This window comes from Betta splendens, chromosome 5, assembly GCF_900634795.4.
Source record: "Betta splendens chromosome 5, fBetSpl5.4, whole genome shotgun sequence".
In the NCBI taxonomy this organism is placed as follows: domain Eukaryota; kingdom Metazoa; phylum Chordata; class Actinopteri; order Anabantiformes; family Osphronemidae; genus Betta; species Betta splendens.
Genome location: NC_040885.2, coordinates 9719594 through 9731464, shown reverse-complemented (window position 1 = coordinate 9731464; position 11871 = coordinate 9719594). Strand labels below are relative to the sequence as shown.

Genomic DNA, 11871 nt, shown 5'->3' with positions numbered 1-11871 from the left:
CTGCACTTTCACTTTCATTTCTCCAGAAAAACCTGCGTCATCGGCTCAGGAAAGGTGAGTTTAAATGTGCTGTTCATTCACCGCCAATGTTTATGTTCACATGGCAGAAATCCACTTTGTAACCTTGTGTCCGTTGTTGTGTTTCATAACACAAGAAATTAATCAGGTTGGAGCCGAACCAGAGCCAATGGTTGTAACATCATACTAAAGTGACGTTTGATGTGTGCGTTGCAGTTGCAGACGTTGTTTCACTAATACACGAGTGGTTACTTCTCTCAGGAGTCAACATGGATACTGTGAGTCACTAACTAATCTGCAAATCATACGCAGTGTGACTGGTGAATCTGGTTTGGTATATAGAATATATATATATATATATCTTCGAAAGTTTAAATTGTGTTTTAATTTTATGTATTTATGTCTAAATGTTAATGACAGTTAGAACCCAATGGGCCTGTGCTAAACTTCTAAATATGTCTGACATCATCACTAACATATCAGCACATGAAGAGGAGATAGGATGTAATTTATTTAATGAATGTTCAAGGGCCTCTCAGAATTAATCCATCTGCTGTCAGTTCTCTTCACACATACAGTAAACAAGCAAGTAACTCATTAGCACGAGTTAAATGTGTTTGTTTTGGTGTGATGACATATTACATTGTAAAATCAATTGCTTTTCCAAATCATATTTGAACATTCTACCAATTTATTATTATTTAATCAATCTACTACTCTGCTACTACTCTTATGTCAATGTTTTTACAACATGTTTTCAGGCCTCAAGGAAAGACATTTCTCTTATTACTATGACAGTGAAGTGGTTAAATCTGGCTGGACCAAGTGGAAAACCAACCACAGATCTACAGTTGGCTCTTCAGACTTGGTTCAACAAAAACAAAACAGGCACAACTTGCTCAGTTTTAAGCCAATTAGACGATGGGAGCTTCATGATAAAGATTGAGCCTGCTTCAAGTACAGTATAAAACTATGTTCCAATGTTTAATTGTTAAGATTTTATCATACAACTATTTAATTATCTACCACTTTGTGACATGTAATCACTCTAATAACATTCATTTTACATTATACATGCCTAGCTTTAGAAAATAATTGTGTCAATTCTTTTGCTTTTAAGCGTGGAGTGAGTTTAAAAAACTAAATGGACAAACACTGACCAGGAAAGATAAAACAGCAACAGTAACGTCTATTAATGGAAGATCACAACAGCAGGAAACACAAACATCAGAGGCTGCATCAGTGAACCTTCATCCTTCATCTACATTACAGAAGGATGATGTAAGTACTTAATATTAGATCAGTCTGAAATCAATCATATTCATATTGCTCTTATATTATTTTATTTTCAGGTGGAAATAGATAAAGTCAAACACAATGCTTTCAGTGGTGCAGCAGATTCTACAGCTGAAGAGCTGACATGTGTTCTACCATTCTCCTATTTCTGGTACATGAGCCAAGTCTTCAAAGAGCAACTTCAACATATAGAGGAAGCGACTGGAGTTAAAATCACAGCTGAAGAAAAGGTGACATTTGGATCAAGTGGAGACCAGCAAAAGGCTTTGTCTGAGTTCATAAACCTTTACCAGAAAAGCTTACGTGAATTCAGTTTCAAAGCTGTTCCTGTCAAGGACGTACATACAGAGGCCTGGAGCAACACAAAGAAAATCACCCAGAAAAGTGATAACAAGGTTTTAGTTCAACACTTCAACAATTCTGTTGGCCAATCCACTGATCCTGAGTTTAATGCACAGCTGGCGTCCGGTAAAGACAAAGACGAAGCAGCAGGAGACGATGAAGATGAGAAGTGTTGTATTTGCATGGATGCGTTTAAAGATAAAAGACGACTCAAGTGTAAACATGAGTTTTGCAGCGAATGTCTGAAGAAATCAGAAGAAAGTCTGGGACCCTTGTGACCACTCTGCAAGGATGTGTTTGGTGTTAATGTGGAGCATCGGAAGCTGAGCGCTGCCTCCTATGATGGACATTTACACAGTAGCAGGTCTAAGTTTAGTGCTCACTTCAATGTTTCACAAACAGATGTCTGTAAAGAGAAGGTAGAAGTTAAAGTTTGTTACAGACGACCTGCAGGAAACGCTTTAAAAAAGAGCCATGGTGTCAGAGCTAGCAGAGGTATGCTTCATATGTGTCAGCGCCAAACGTCTCCCATCCCTCTAACCCACCTCCAAGGAGCCAGTGGGTTCAGTGGGTCAATAAAGAACCAAAAGTATGGTTCTAAATCGGAGGGGTCGTCCACTGATCCTGAGTTTAATCCACAGCTGGTGTCTGTTAAAAACAAAGACGAAGCAGCAGGAGACGATGAAGATGAGAAGTGTTGTATTTGCATGGACACATTTAAGGATAAAAGACGACTCAAGTGTAAACATGAGTTTTGTAGCGAATGCCTGAAGAAATCAGAGGAAATGGGGGGACCCTTCTGTCCAGTCTGCAAAGATATAGATATATAGAGTGAAACCAACCAGATGGACAAATGACATGGAGAAAATCTACCTCATCCCTCCCTGGGTTTTATGACTGTTGCACCATAGAAATCAACTATGATATTCCAACTGGAAAACAGACAGTAAGGCTCTTAATGTTGAATATATGTTAAAAAATGTGTTAGTTTTATTTTGCATGAGTCTCAGACTTTCCTCTTTGCAGGACAAACATCCCAATCCTGGACAGTTTTATTTTGGTATTAACAGAACAGCATATCTGCCACACAACAAAGAGGGTAACGAGGTTCTGGAACTGCTGAAAAGAGCTTTTGACAAGAAGCTTATTTTCACTGTTGGGAGTTCCAGAACAACTGGGCTGGACAACCAAGTGACCTGGAATGACATTCATCACAAGACATCAATATATGGAGGACCACAGTGGTACGACTCCACCTCAGCATACGTCATGTGTTGATATGTTACATGACATGCTACATTTCAACACATGTAACGTGTGTTAACCTGTACACTCACTGTCTCCACAGTTTCGGGTATCCTGACCCCGACTACCTGTTCAGAGTCAAAGAGGAGCTGAAGGCCAAAGGCATCAAGTGACGGGTTGGAGGAAGTGGCTGCTGGAAACTGCTGTCAAATAATTACTGGGCTGATCCTAATGTTAAGCAGAACGTGTTTTCTCATTTATATTATTCATCATTAAGAATTGTTGTAGACAAGACAAGAATTTAATAATTATATGTTAATGCATGTGTTTGACTTTCTGTCTACCGGGAACATGATCAGGTTTAAGGTTTGTGTTTGTCTAATAAATGTTAAAACACACCCGCTGTTCTGAAACGCATTAAACTCCGACACATTGACAAGACTGAGAAATATTATCATGAGGTGCTCCCATCATACTCTGGCTGAGGAGCAGGTCAACCTACAGGGTTCTAGGCTGATGAACCAACACACTGAAGCAACTGCTATGACACAAAGACTGACTCAAATCCCTTACTGGGGATATTTACAGTAAACACTCACTGACTTAACTGAGGACAAGATGCACAACCAACCAATACTAACAGAAATGAATTTAATTTACATTATTTATTCCATGTAATTAAACACAAGACATGAAATACACAAAAGACAAAGCAATAGGAATAAACTGGGAAATAAAGGAAAAGTTACAGGGAACAGTGAAAAAACATTAATGAACCAAAAATCCCTGCTATGCAGGAAAAGCTACTTTAAACAAACTATGACGTACAAAAAACTGTACTACTTACAAATTATACAAAAACTTGACTAAGAAACAACAGATGGATTGAGTCTACAGAAAACAAAGTGCATGTCAAGGTGATCAGAGGATAAGCCAAAGACAACACACTGACAAAATGATGTGTGGTGAAGATCTTGAATGTACCGTTTAGGGCAACAGGTGTAAATGACGTACAGTTATTAACAACAGGAAACAGGACATGACATCACTCACACCAGACAAGACAAAACGTGACCATTAAGTCTAGAGTCTGCAGTGGTTAAAGTGATACTTCATCAATAATAATAATAAATGTAGTAAAATACTCATTTTTAGTTGGTGTGAAATTTAAACATAAGTTGTGATCAGCTTGAATTATGATATAATTTACTATTAAAACATTAAAATCAAAGTTACAAAATCATCTACATTTCAAGTCTGTCTTGTATGCACACATTAGACATATGGTATCAAAGATAGTGGAAAAACAGCAATGACAAAAATTCTGCAGCTGAAGTTGTTACCATTTGTGATGTAATTGTATCTTTATTGCACGTGTCATGCAGTGTTTAATGTTGCAGAAGACTTGAGGACAGTGTTCTCTAATACTTATTACATAAACACCAATATCACAACAAACACTATAAAATGCACTGCAATTAAATGCAGCTCAGCCGTAACAACTCCAGATTTTATTTTACTAAAAGTACCAAAGTAAACGTACTATGCGCCAGATGTAAGGGGTGTTTAGGATGAAACAGCTGACGTCTGACGTGTGACGTCACTGTTGCTGCAAAGCTACACTTTCGTTTTCATTTCTCCTGAAGAAGCTGCGTCGTCGGTTCAGTGAAGGTAAGTTTAATGTGTTGATTCACCGTCAGTCTTTAGGTTCACACGGCAGAAACACAGTTTGTGTTGTGTTGTTGTGTTTCATATTGCAAGAAATGAAGCGACTTTCAGGTCGTAGCCGAAAAAGGTTTACACCAGCAAACGAGTGTCACAATCGAAAGTAAAGCAGAACCACGTCATGTTGTAACTAAAGAGTCCAGGTTTTTAGAAATACACGTTAAATTAAAGTTGGTATTTATAATTGTTGTTGTTGCTGCTGCAGGAAGTCGACATTTTACCAATAGTACAGAGTCAATATGTCAAACGATGTCGAAGACATGGAAATTGTGAGTAGTTTCATTTTAACTTTTCTGCAAACAACACTAGGGCTGTATGAAGGAAACTGATAATTGTGTATTACTATAAATAATATGTGAAGCATATTATTATCTTCCTTTTTTATTTAACACTCTATTTCCTTTTTCTATGTTTTTTTAATTTAAATATAATTCCTACATTAGGAAACTCAAGAATCTTCTTCTGATAATCACCAACAGGTACAGTAAGTGTTTATCAGAGGGTGTGCTTGTTGTCTTCATTTTGCTATTAGCTGGTGAACAGTGTGGACTCGGCTATTAGTCTGTGTTATGAGCTAAAAAGAGGTGGAAACTAAATCAAGATCAACTGTTTTTCTGTGGAGTGCAAGTGAAACAATGTTAATGAAGTCTCACAATCAACACAACGGGCATGTGCCAACCTCCTACATTAAGTCTAATGTTATAGTTGCTAATAAATAAGCACATGAATGAGGGCTACGGTGCCTGTTATTCAATGAATAGTCAAACTCAGCATTAATCTATCTGCTTTGAGTTCTCCTTATACATAAACAAGCAAGGAACTGATGGAAATATAGCCTGAGCACAGCATGAGCTAGTAAAATGGGTTTGTTATGCCTTGATGATATGTTACATTATAAAGTCAAGAAGAAAAAGAAAGAAGGGAAACAGACCTTTGTTTTTAACCCACATATTTGTACAGTACTTACTAATAGCCTTCTATTACTTTTTAACTTTATACTGTTCTGTTCAACAGTCACACCAGTATTTTTACAATCTGTTTTCAGTCCTCAGGGACATCACATAAAGAAGAAGGATTTCTAATTACTGTGTCAGTGAAGTGGTCAGAGCCGAATGAATCAATTAAAAAACCAGCAAAAGAACTGCAGGTCACTCTTCAGAGTTGGCTCAACAAGCACCATGAGGGAACAAATTGCTCAGTTTTAAGCCAATCAGAAGATGGGAACTTTCTAATAAAGATTGAACCTTCAAGTACAGTATAAAACTATTTTCTAATGTTTCATTGATTAGATTACACCAATTAACCATTGAATTATCTTCGATTTAATGGCACGTAATCACTATAATAACAATATTTTATAGATGTATTATATAAAGTTATTTTATCATTGTTTGAAAATAATTTTGTAATTTGTATTTGGTAAATTTTATGTGCTTCAGCCTGGAGTGAGTTTCAAACACTAAATGGACTAAAACTGACCAGGAAAGATAAAACCGTAACAATTACATCTATTACGGCAACATCACCAAAGCAGAAGAAAAAAACATCAGAGGCTGCATCAGTGAACCTTCATCCTTTATCTACATTACAAACGGATGATGTAAGTACTAAATAACAAATCAGTCTGATTTCTATCACACTCACAGTGCTTTTATTAAATTAATATAATATTTTAATTTCAGGATAAAATCGATGATATCGAACAAAACGGTTCCAGTGTTGTAGCAGTGGATTCTACAGTCGAAGAGCTGCCATGTCGTCTCCCAGTCCCTTATTTCTGGTACATGAGCCACATCTACAAAGAGCAACTTCAACAAATAGAGGAAGCGACTGGAGTTAAAATCACAGCTGAAGTAAAAGTGACATTTGGATCAAGTGGAGACCAGCATAAAGCTTTGTGTGACTTCACAGACCTTAACCAGAAATTCATTCGTGAATTCAGTACCAAAACGGTTCCTATCAAGGACATACATCCAGAGGCCTGGAGCAACACAAAGAAAATCATCCAGAAAAGTGACAACAAGGTTTTGGTGACTGTGTCATCTGAAGAAATGATCATATATGGGCCAAGCACAAGTCAGGACGCCATCATTGAATCTATGAATGCAGCGCAGAACCTCAACAGATCTGTTGGAGAGTCTGCAGGTGCAGATGAAGACACACCACCGAAAACTGACATGAACATCAACGACCCTCTGGTCACGGCAGGACTGACTGTTGATGAGAAGTGTTGGAAGGTGATCACTGCCTCCTATGATGGACATTTAGATTTTATCAGGTCTAAATTTGGGGTGGATTTCAATGCTTCACAGTCGGATGTCCATAAAGACAAAGTAGATATTAAAGTTCGCTACAGACGACCTGGAGGAAACGCATCAATGGAGAGCCACGCTGCCAGAGCTCTGCTTCGTCTGTGCCAGAAGATCCAAACGTCTCCCATTCCTCTGAGCCACTTCCAAGGAGCCAGTGGGTTCAATGGGTCACTACAGAACCAAAGGCATGGTTCTAAACCAGAAGGGTCGTCCACTGATCCTGAGTTTAATGCACAGCTGGTGTCTGTTAAAGACGAAGATGAAGCAGCAGGAGACGATGAAGATGAGAAGTGTTGTATATGCATGGACACATTTAAAGATAAAATACGACTCAAGTGTAAACATGAGTTTTGTCGCGAATGCCTGAAGAAATCAAAGGAAAATCTGGGGTCCTTTTGTCCAATCTGCAAAGATGTTTTTGGTGTTATAGAGGGAAACCAACCAGATGGACAAATGACATGGAGAAAATCTACCTCATCCCTCCCTGGGTATGACTGTGGCACCATAGAAATCAACTATGATATTCCAACTGGAAAACAGACAGTAAGGCTCGTAATGTTGAAATTATGTTAAAAAATAGTATAGTTTTTATAAAATATAGTTAGTTTTGTTTTGCATGAGTCTCAGACTTTTCTCTTTTCAGGACAAACATCCGAGTCCTGGACAGCTCTATCGTGGTATTAACAGAATAGCATTTCTGCCAGACAACAAAGAGGGTAACGAGGTTCTGCACCTGCTGAAAAGAGCTTTTAACCAGAAGCTCATTTTCACTGTCGGGAGTTCCAGAACAACTGGGCTGGACAACCAAGTGACCTGGAATGACATTCATCACAAGACATCAATATATGGAGGACCACAGTGGTACGACTCCACCTCAGCATACGTCATGTGTTGATATGTTACATGACATGCTACATTTCAACACATGTAACGTGTGTTAACCTGTACACTCACTGTCTCCACAGTTTCGGGTATCCTGACCCCGACTACCTGTTCAGAGTCAAAGAGGAGCTGAAGGCCAAAGGCATCAAGTGACGGGTTGGAGGAAGTGGCTGCTGGAAACTGCTGTCAAATAATTACTGGGCTGATCCTAATGTTAAGCAGAATTTGTTTTCCCAAATATATTTTCATTTTATCAATAAGAATTGCTTTGATTTGCAAGTGATATCATAAACTAGATTTAGATTAAACAGAGAGAATCAAATGGCATATATTAAAGCATATATTTAACTGTCTGATCAGATTCACAGTTTATCGAATAAATGTTGAAACACACCAAGTTGTGAATTAAACACAAAACTCTTTGCTTGTTTTCTGTACAATTTTTTAAATTTTATTTATAACAATATGTTATTTAGTTTGTAAAGTACTCCAGCAAAAATTAAACATTATTCTCTTTCCAGAAGAAAGTCTGCGCCACCATGCATTGTCGAGTACTATAAAAGCTATGTGTCATTCGAAAAAACAAGGACTAATCAAAAACTATTCTGAAAATGCATGTATGATTTAGCAAAAATGTTCTTTAGGTAAAATGATTGTACTTCTCTCAATTAAAGACGAAACATATACAACAGCATAAAATAACGACGGCGAAGCGAAAAATAAAAACTCGTTACTGTAGTTACATTAAAGACTGGTGTTACTGTTCACATGCATTAAAATATGGCTGACACATTTCTGACAGAAGCAGCATTTAAGGACAGAGGCTGAGCGTAAGGACGTGTCAGAGCAACCAGAATGGTAGCGTTAGCAGCAACAGGGCACGAGAAGAGTGAGAGACCAGAAAGAGCTCGTTACAAGGACCAAATCAACATAATGCACTTAAGACGGCGTCGTTACAACATGGTGAATATACACACTTTGATCCGCTAAAGGTAGAGCTACTCACACCACCACGTGGAGGCGATCTGCTCCTAACTGGCTGCAGAGACTAAGGACAAGCAGGAATCGGAGCCTCCTCGACCTCTGACGAGACTCGTGTAACAGCTAACTCCCGTTACCGGCCCGGGCACGTTTAGGTAAAGACATTCGTCCTCACCCGTCTGTTACCTGTGCGTAAACCCCACCCGCAAAGCCACCTGGAATGTTGAACCCACGACCAACTTCCTCATTTCCCAACTCCAAATTCAGACACCTAAACGCATCTCGCGGTCCCGCGTCAACGGACACGAGCTCTCACGATGTGATCAAAACAAACAGATAGTAACGGTAGGAAGCCTCCGGGCTGCGCTCTACCGTCAAATGTGATATTCTGTGCAAGGAAGACAACACAATCATTTCATTAACATTGTTCTCTGAGAAGGAAATTACGTGGAAATACTGTAGTTGCCACCTGGTACTGACATTTTACATGTGCTATACACAAACTGTGCTTTCACGGACCTGCCTCACGCGGATCTTACCGGGAAATCCAGCAAGACGACGCCTGCGCGTACCGATTTAGAAAAGTCCCGCCGTTCCCGCTGAACGTCAACACAAACAACAAACAGTTGGCACTGGTGAAATGGAACAATGTTTTTTTTCCTTTTCTATACAATTCATACAAAAATAAAAAAATTTCAATTGCTCCAATGCTCGCATCTTCTCTTGTGATTTTCTTGTTTCCATTTCATTTTTGCACAGAGGTAGAGGCTATTTAGGTAAAGGGTAAGGGACGAAGTGTAAATTAAAAATCTCTCATAGAAAATGTCATTTTTGACCAGAGGAATCTCAAAAGAACAAAATATAATACTGCAATCACATACAAAAGTAGTCCTTCATTTTTGTACATTTTATACAGTGTTCACACTTTTTTTTTATCAATTTCCTCTCACACTTTTTTTTTCTTTCCATCAACACTTTTTTCAGTTTCGTTTTTCTTTGAAAGGCAAGAAGGGGTGTGTTTGGAGCGGAGCGATGGCGGCCGGCGGCCGGTCTACGCCAGCGGGTCCATGAGAGGCTCCTCGTCCCCGCGCGACAGCAGCTCCTTCTTCTCGTCCGTGCTGGCCAGGGAGTTGCGGCTGTTGTGCGCGCCCATGTACAGGGTGGCATACACCGGGTTCGTGAAGTTGGTGGGCTGAAAGGCATAAAAGGCGCCATTTATTAAACGCGACCATACGCTTCACCCGCGTCGCATGCAGTCGCGCGTGTGCGCTCGCGTGCCTTGTCGGGGTCCAGCGCGAAGTCGGCGTCGATCAGCTCGCCGGCGTCGTCGTCGGGCTCGCCCTCGTAGATCTTGTAGGCCGGGTTTCCGATCTCCACATTCATGGCCCCGTTGGTCATTCTTTGGTGCTGGAAGCCCTTGGCCCTGCAGACGCCATTGGGGACACGGTTACTCCAGCTTGAAGCGGCAGGAGCGTAAAACAGTACAAGCGGCGACACAGCCACACTACAATGGAGGGGAGGAGACGTCGCATTTTCATATATTTCCTTCAAATACAGTATTCGCCACCCGCTCCTGCTTTTGAACCTGAGCTTGGGCGAATGCTGTCGTGCTGTCCACGTGTGTACCAGCGCAACCCACAACACCCAACACTACCGCACGATAGGGCACAAAACGATGGGCGACGCCATGACGGACTGTCGACAGATCTATTAAATGCACGTTTTAAATAGATCTGCCCCGGAGCTGCTCCGAGGAGCAGGGTGATTTACAGCTCCCGCGCACGTCAGGGGAAATGGTGCGACATTCACAGCACAATCACTGTACAGCAACGAAGACTGATGAGTTCAGGGACGAGAGAGAGAGAGGGAGAGAGAGAGGGAGCATCGGGATGCAGAGCTGAATGAGGTCATGGAGACATAAGTGTAACCCTGGCAACCGTTACCGCAAGCGCCTGGAGCCGGTTTTGCCGGGCCGGCTAGACCTGAGGAGCAGAAAATATGTGTTTACAGAGAGGAGCGGACAAGTGCAGGTGGAAGGAGGGGGAAAAAGAGGTCAGTGGCGTCGACGCGTCACGCGGCCGCTCACCCTCTCATCCTCCTCCGGTACCAGACCACGCCCCCCGCGGCCAGCGACAGCAGCAGCAGCAGGAGCAGCACCGGGACCACGATCGACGCCGTGCCTGGAGAAAGACGGAGCGCAGATGTTAGGGGAGTCCTCCGCGTCCACGTCACCTGGAAGCAGCTGCCGTTAAAACCACTGGACTCACGGCCGCCCGGACCCGAGGAGCCGTCACCGCTCGCCACAGACTCACAGCGATGGCCCACCCACCCGGGAGAACACCTGCACACGCAGAGGAGCACACTGTAGATACGTGCACGTGGGCAGTGGAGACGTCACCCACTGATGGATGCTCACCTGCACTCCGGCAGGCGGCTTGTGGAGTTGATGGAGCACTGGCCGTTTGCACAGTACTCGTTGGTGTCGCAGGTGTAACAGCTGGGCTGGATCCTGCCGTTTGTGCACCTGGTGAAGTCAAGGTTGTGAGTGAGGCCGGGGGGACGGTGTGTGTGTGTGTGCGTCCGAGCGCTCCTACCGGCAGGTGAAGTCCTCTGGGGAGGAGAAGCTGTTGCTGCGGATGCACTCGCCGTCGCGGCAATAGTGGCACTTGTCGATTTCGCAGGTGGCGCCAGTGAACTGGGGCAGACAGCGGCACGTCTGGGCGCCGCTCTCGCTCTGTAGACACGTGCCTCCGTTCTGGCAGTGGCCTTCGCAGCTTCCTGCTCGCGCGCGCACACACACACACACACACACACACACACACACATGCAAGCACAGATATGCATCAACCGCATCGCGCTTCGATCCGGTCGGCCACAGAGCGGCACCACTCACTGTACTGGCACTGGTCTCCCGGGAACTGGGCCGGGCAGCGGCAGGTCGGCTGGTTGCCGGCGCTCACTGTGCAGTTGCCCCCGTTCCTGCAGTAATTGCTGCACGTGTGCAGGTTACAGTTGGGCCCCGTGAAGCCCGGCAGGCATCTGCAGGCGGGGGCGCCTGCGGAGAGGCAGG

The 11871-nt window shown here is 42.4% G+C and overlaps 3 protein-coding genes across 6 annotated transcripts in view; 2 read left to right on the top strand and 1 right to left on the bottom strand.

Moving 5' to 3' along the window:
• Positions 1-31: 31 nt before the first annotated feature.
• On the top strand, positions 32-3299 carry LOC114856398 (uncharacterized). Its single transcript, XM_055508745.1, has 7 exons — positions 32-54; positions 280-296; positions 780-975; positions 1139-1299; positions 1371-2602; positions 2683-2900; positions 3005-3299. Exons 2-5 carry the CDS (start codon positions 288-290, stop codon positions 1932-1934), a joined length of 930 nt encoding a protein of 309 aa, XP_055364720.1. The 5' UTR covers positions 32-54; positions 280-287; the 3' UTR covers positions 1935-2602; positions 2683-2900; positions 3005-3299.
• A 1229-nt stretch (positions 3300-4528) lies between these two features.
• Positions 4529-8103, top strand: dtx3lb.3 (deltex E3 ubiquitin ligase 3L b, tandem duplicate 3). The gene is made up of 8 exons (XM_029152322.3): positions 4529-4572; positions 4832-4895; positions 5070-5105; positions 5672-5876; positions 6066-6226; positions 6309-7481; positions 7582-7799; positions 7904-8103. Exons 2-8 carry the CDS (start codon positions 4866-4868, stop codon positions 7971-7973), a joined length of 1893 nt encoding a protein of 630 aa, XP_029008155.1. The 5' UTR covers positions 4529-4572; positions 4832-4865; the 3' UTR covers positions 7974-8103.
• Positions 8104-9690: 1587 nt separating this feature from the next.
• Positions 9691-11871, bottom strand: part of LOC114856385 (low-density lipoprotein receptor-related protein 1-like) — a 69616-nt gene continuing 67435 nt past the window's right edge. For 2 of the 4 annotated variants that reach the window (XM_029152294.3, XM_029152295.3), the window contains exons 83-90: positions 11695-11856; positions 11396-11579; positions 11218-11325; positions 11069-11142; positions 10888-10981; positions 10745-10783; positions 10080-10224; positions 9691-9993 (exon numbers count right to left, since the gene is read on the bottom strand). In XM_029152294.3, coding sequence (XP_029008127.1) covers positions 9853-9993; positions 10080-10224; positions 10745-10783; positions 10888-10981; positions 11069-11142; positions 11218-11325; positions 11396-11579; positions 11695-11856 — 947 coding nt within the window. In that variant the 3' untranslated portion in view covers positions 9691-9852. The remainder of the gene's footprint in view (positions 9994-10079; positions 10225-10744; positions 10784-10887; positions 10982-11068; positions 11143-11217; positions 11326-11395; positions 11580-11694; positions 11857-11871) is intronic. The other 2 variants (XM_029152297.3, XM_029152296.3) reach the window with 1 other exon arrangement.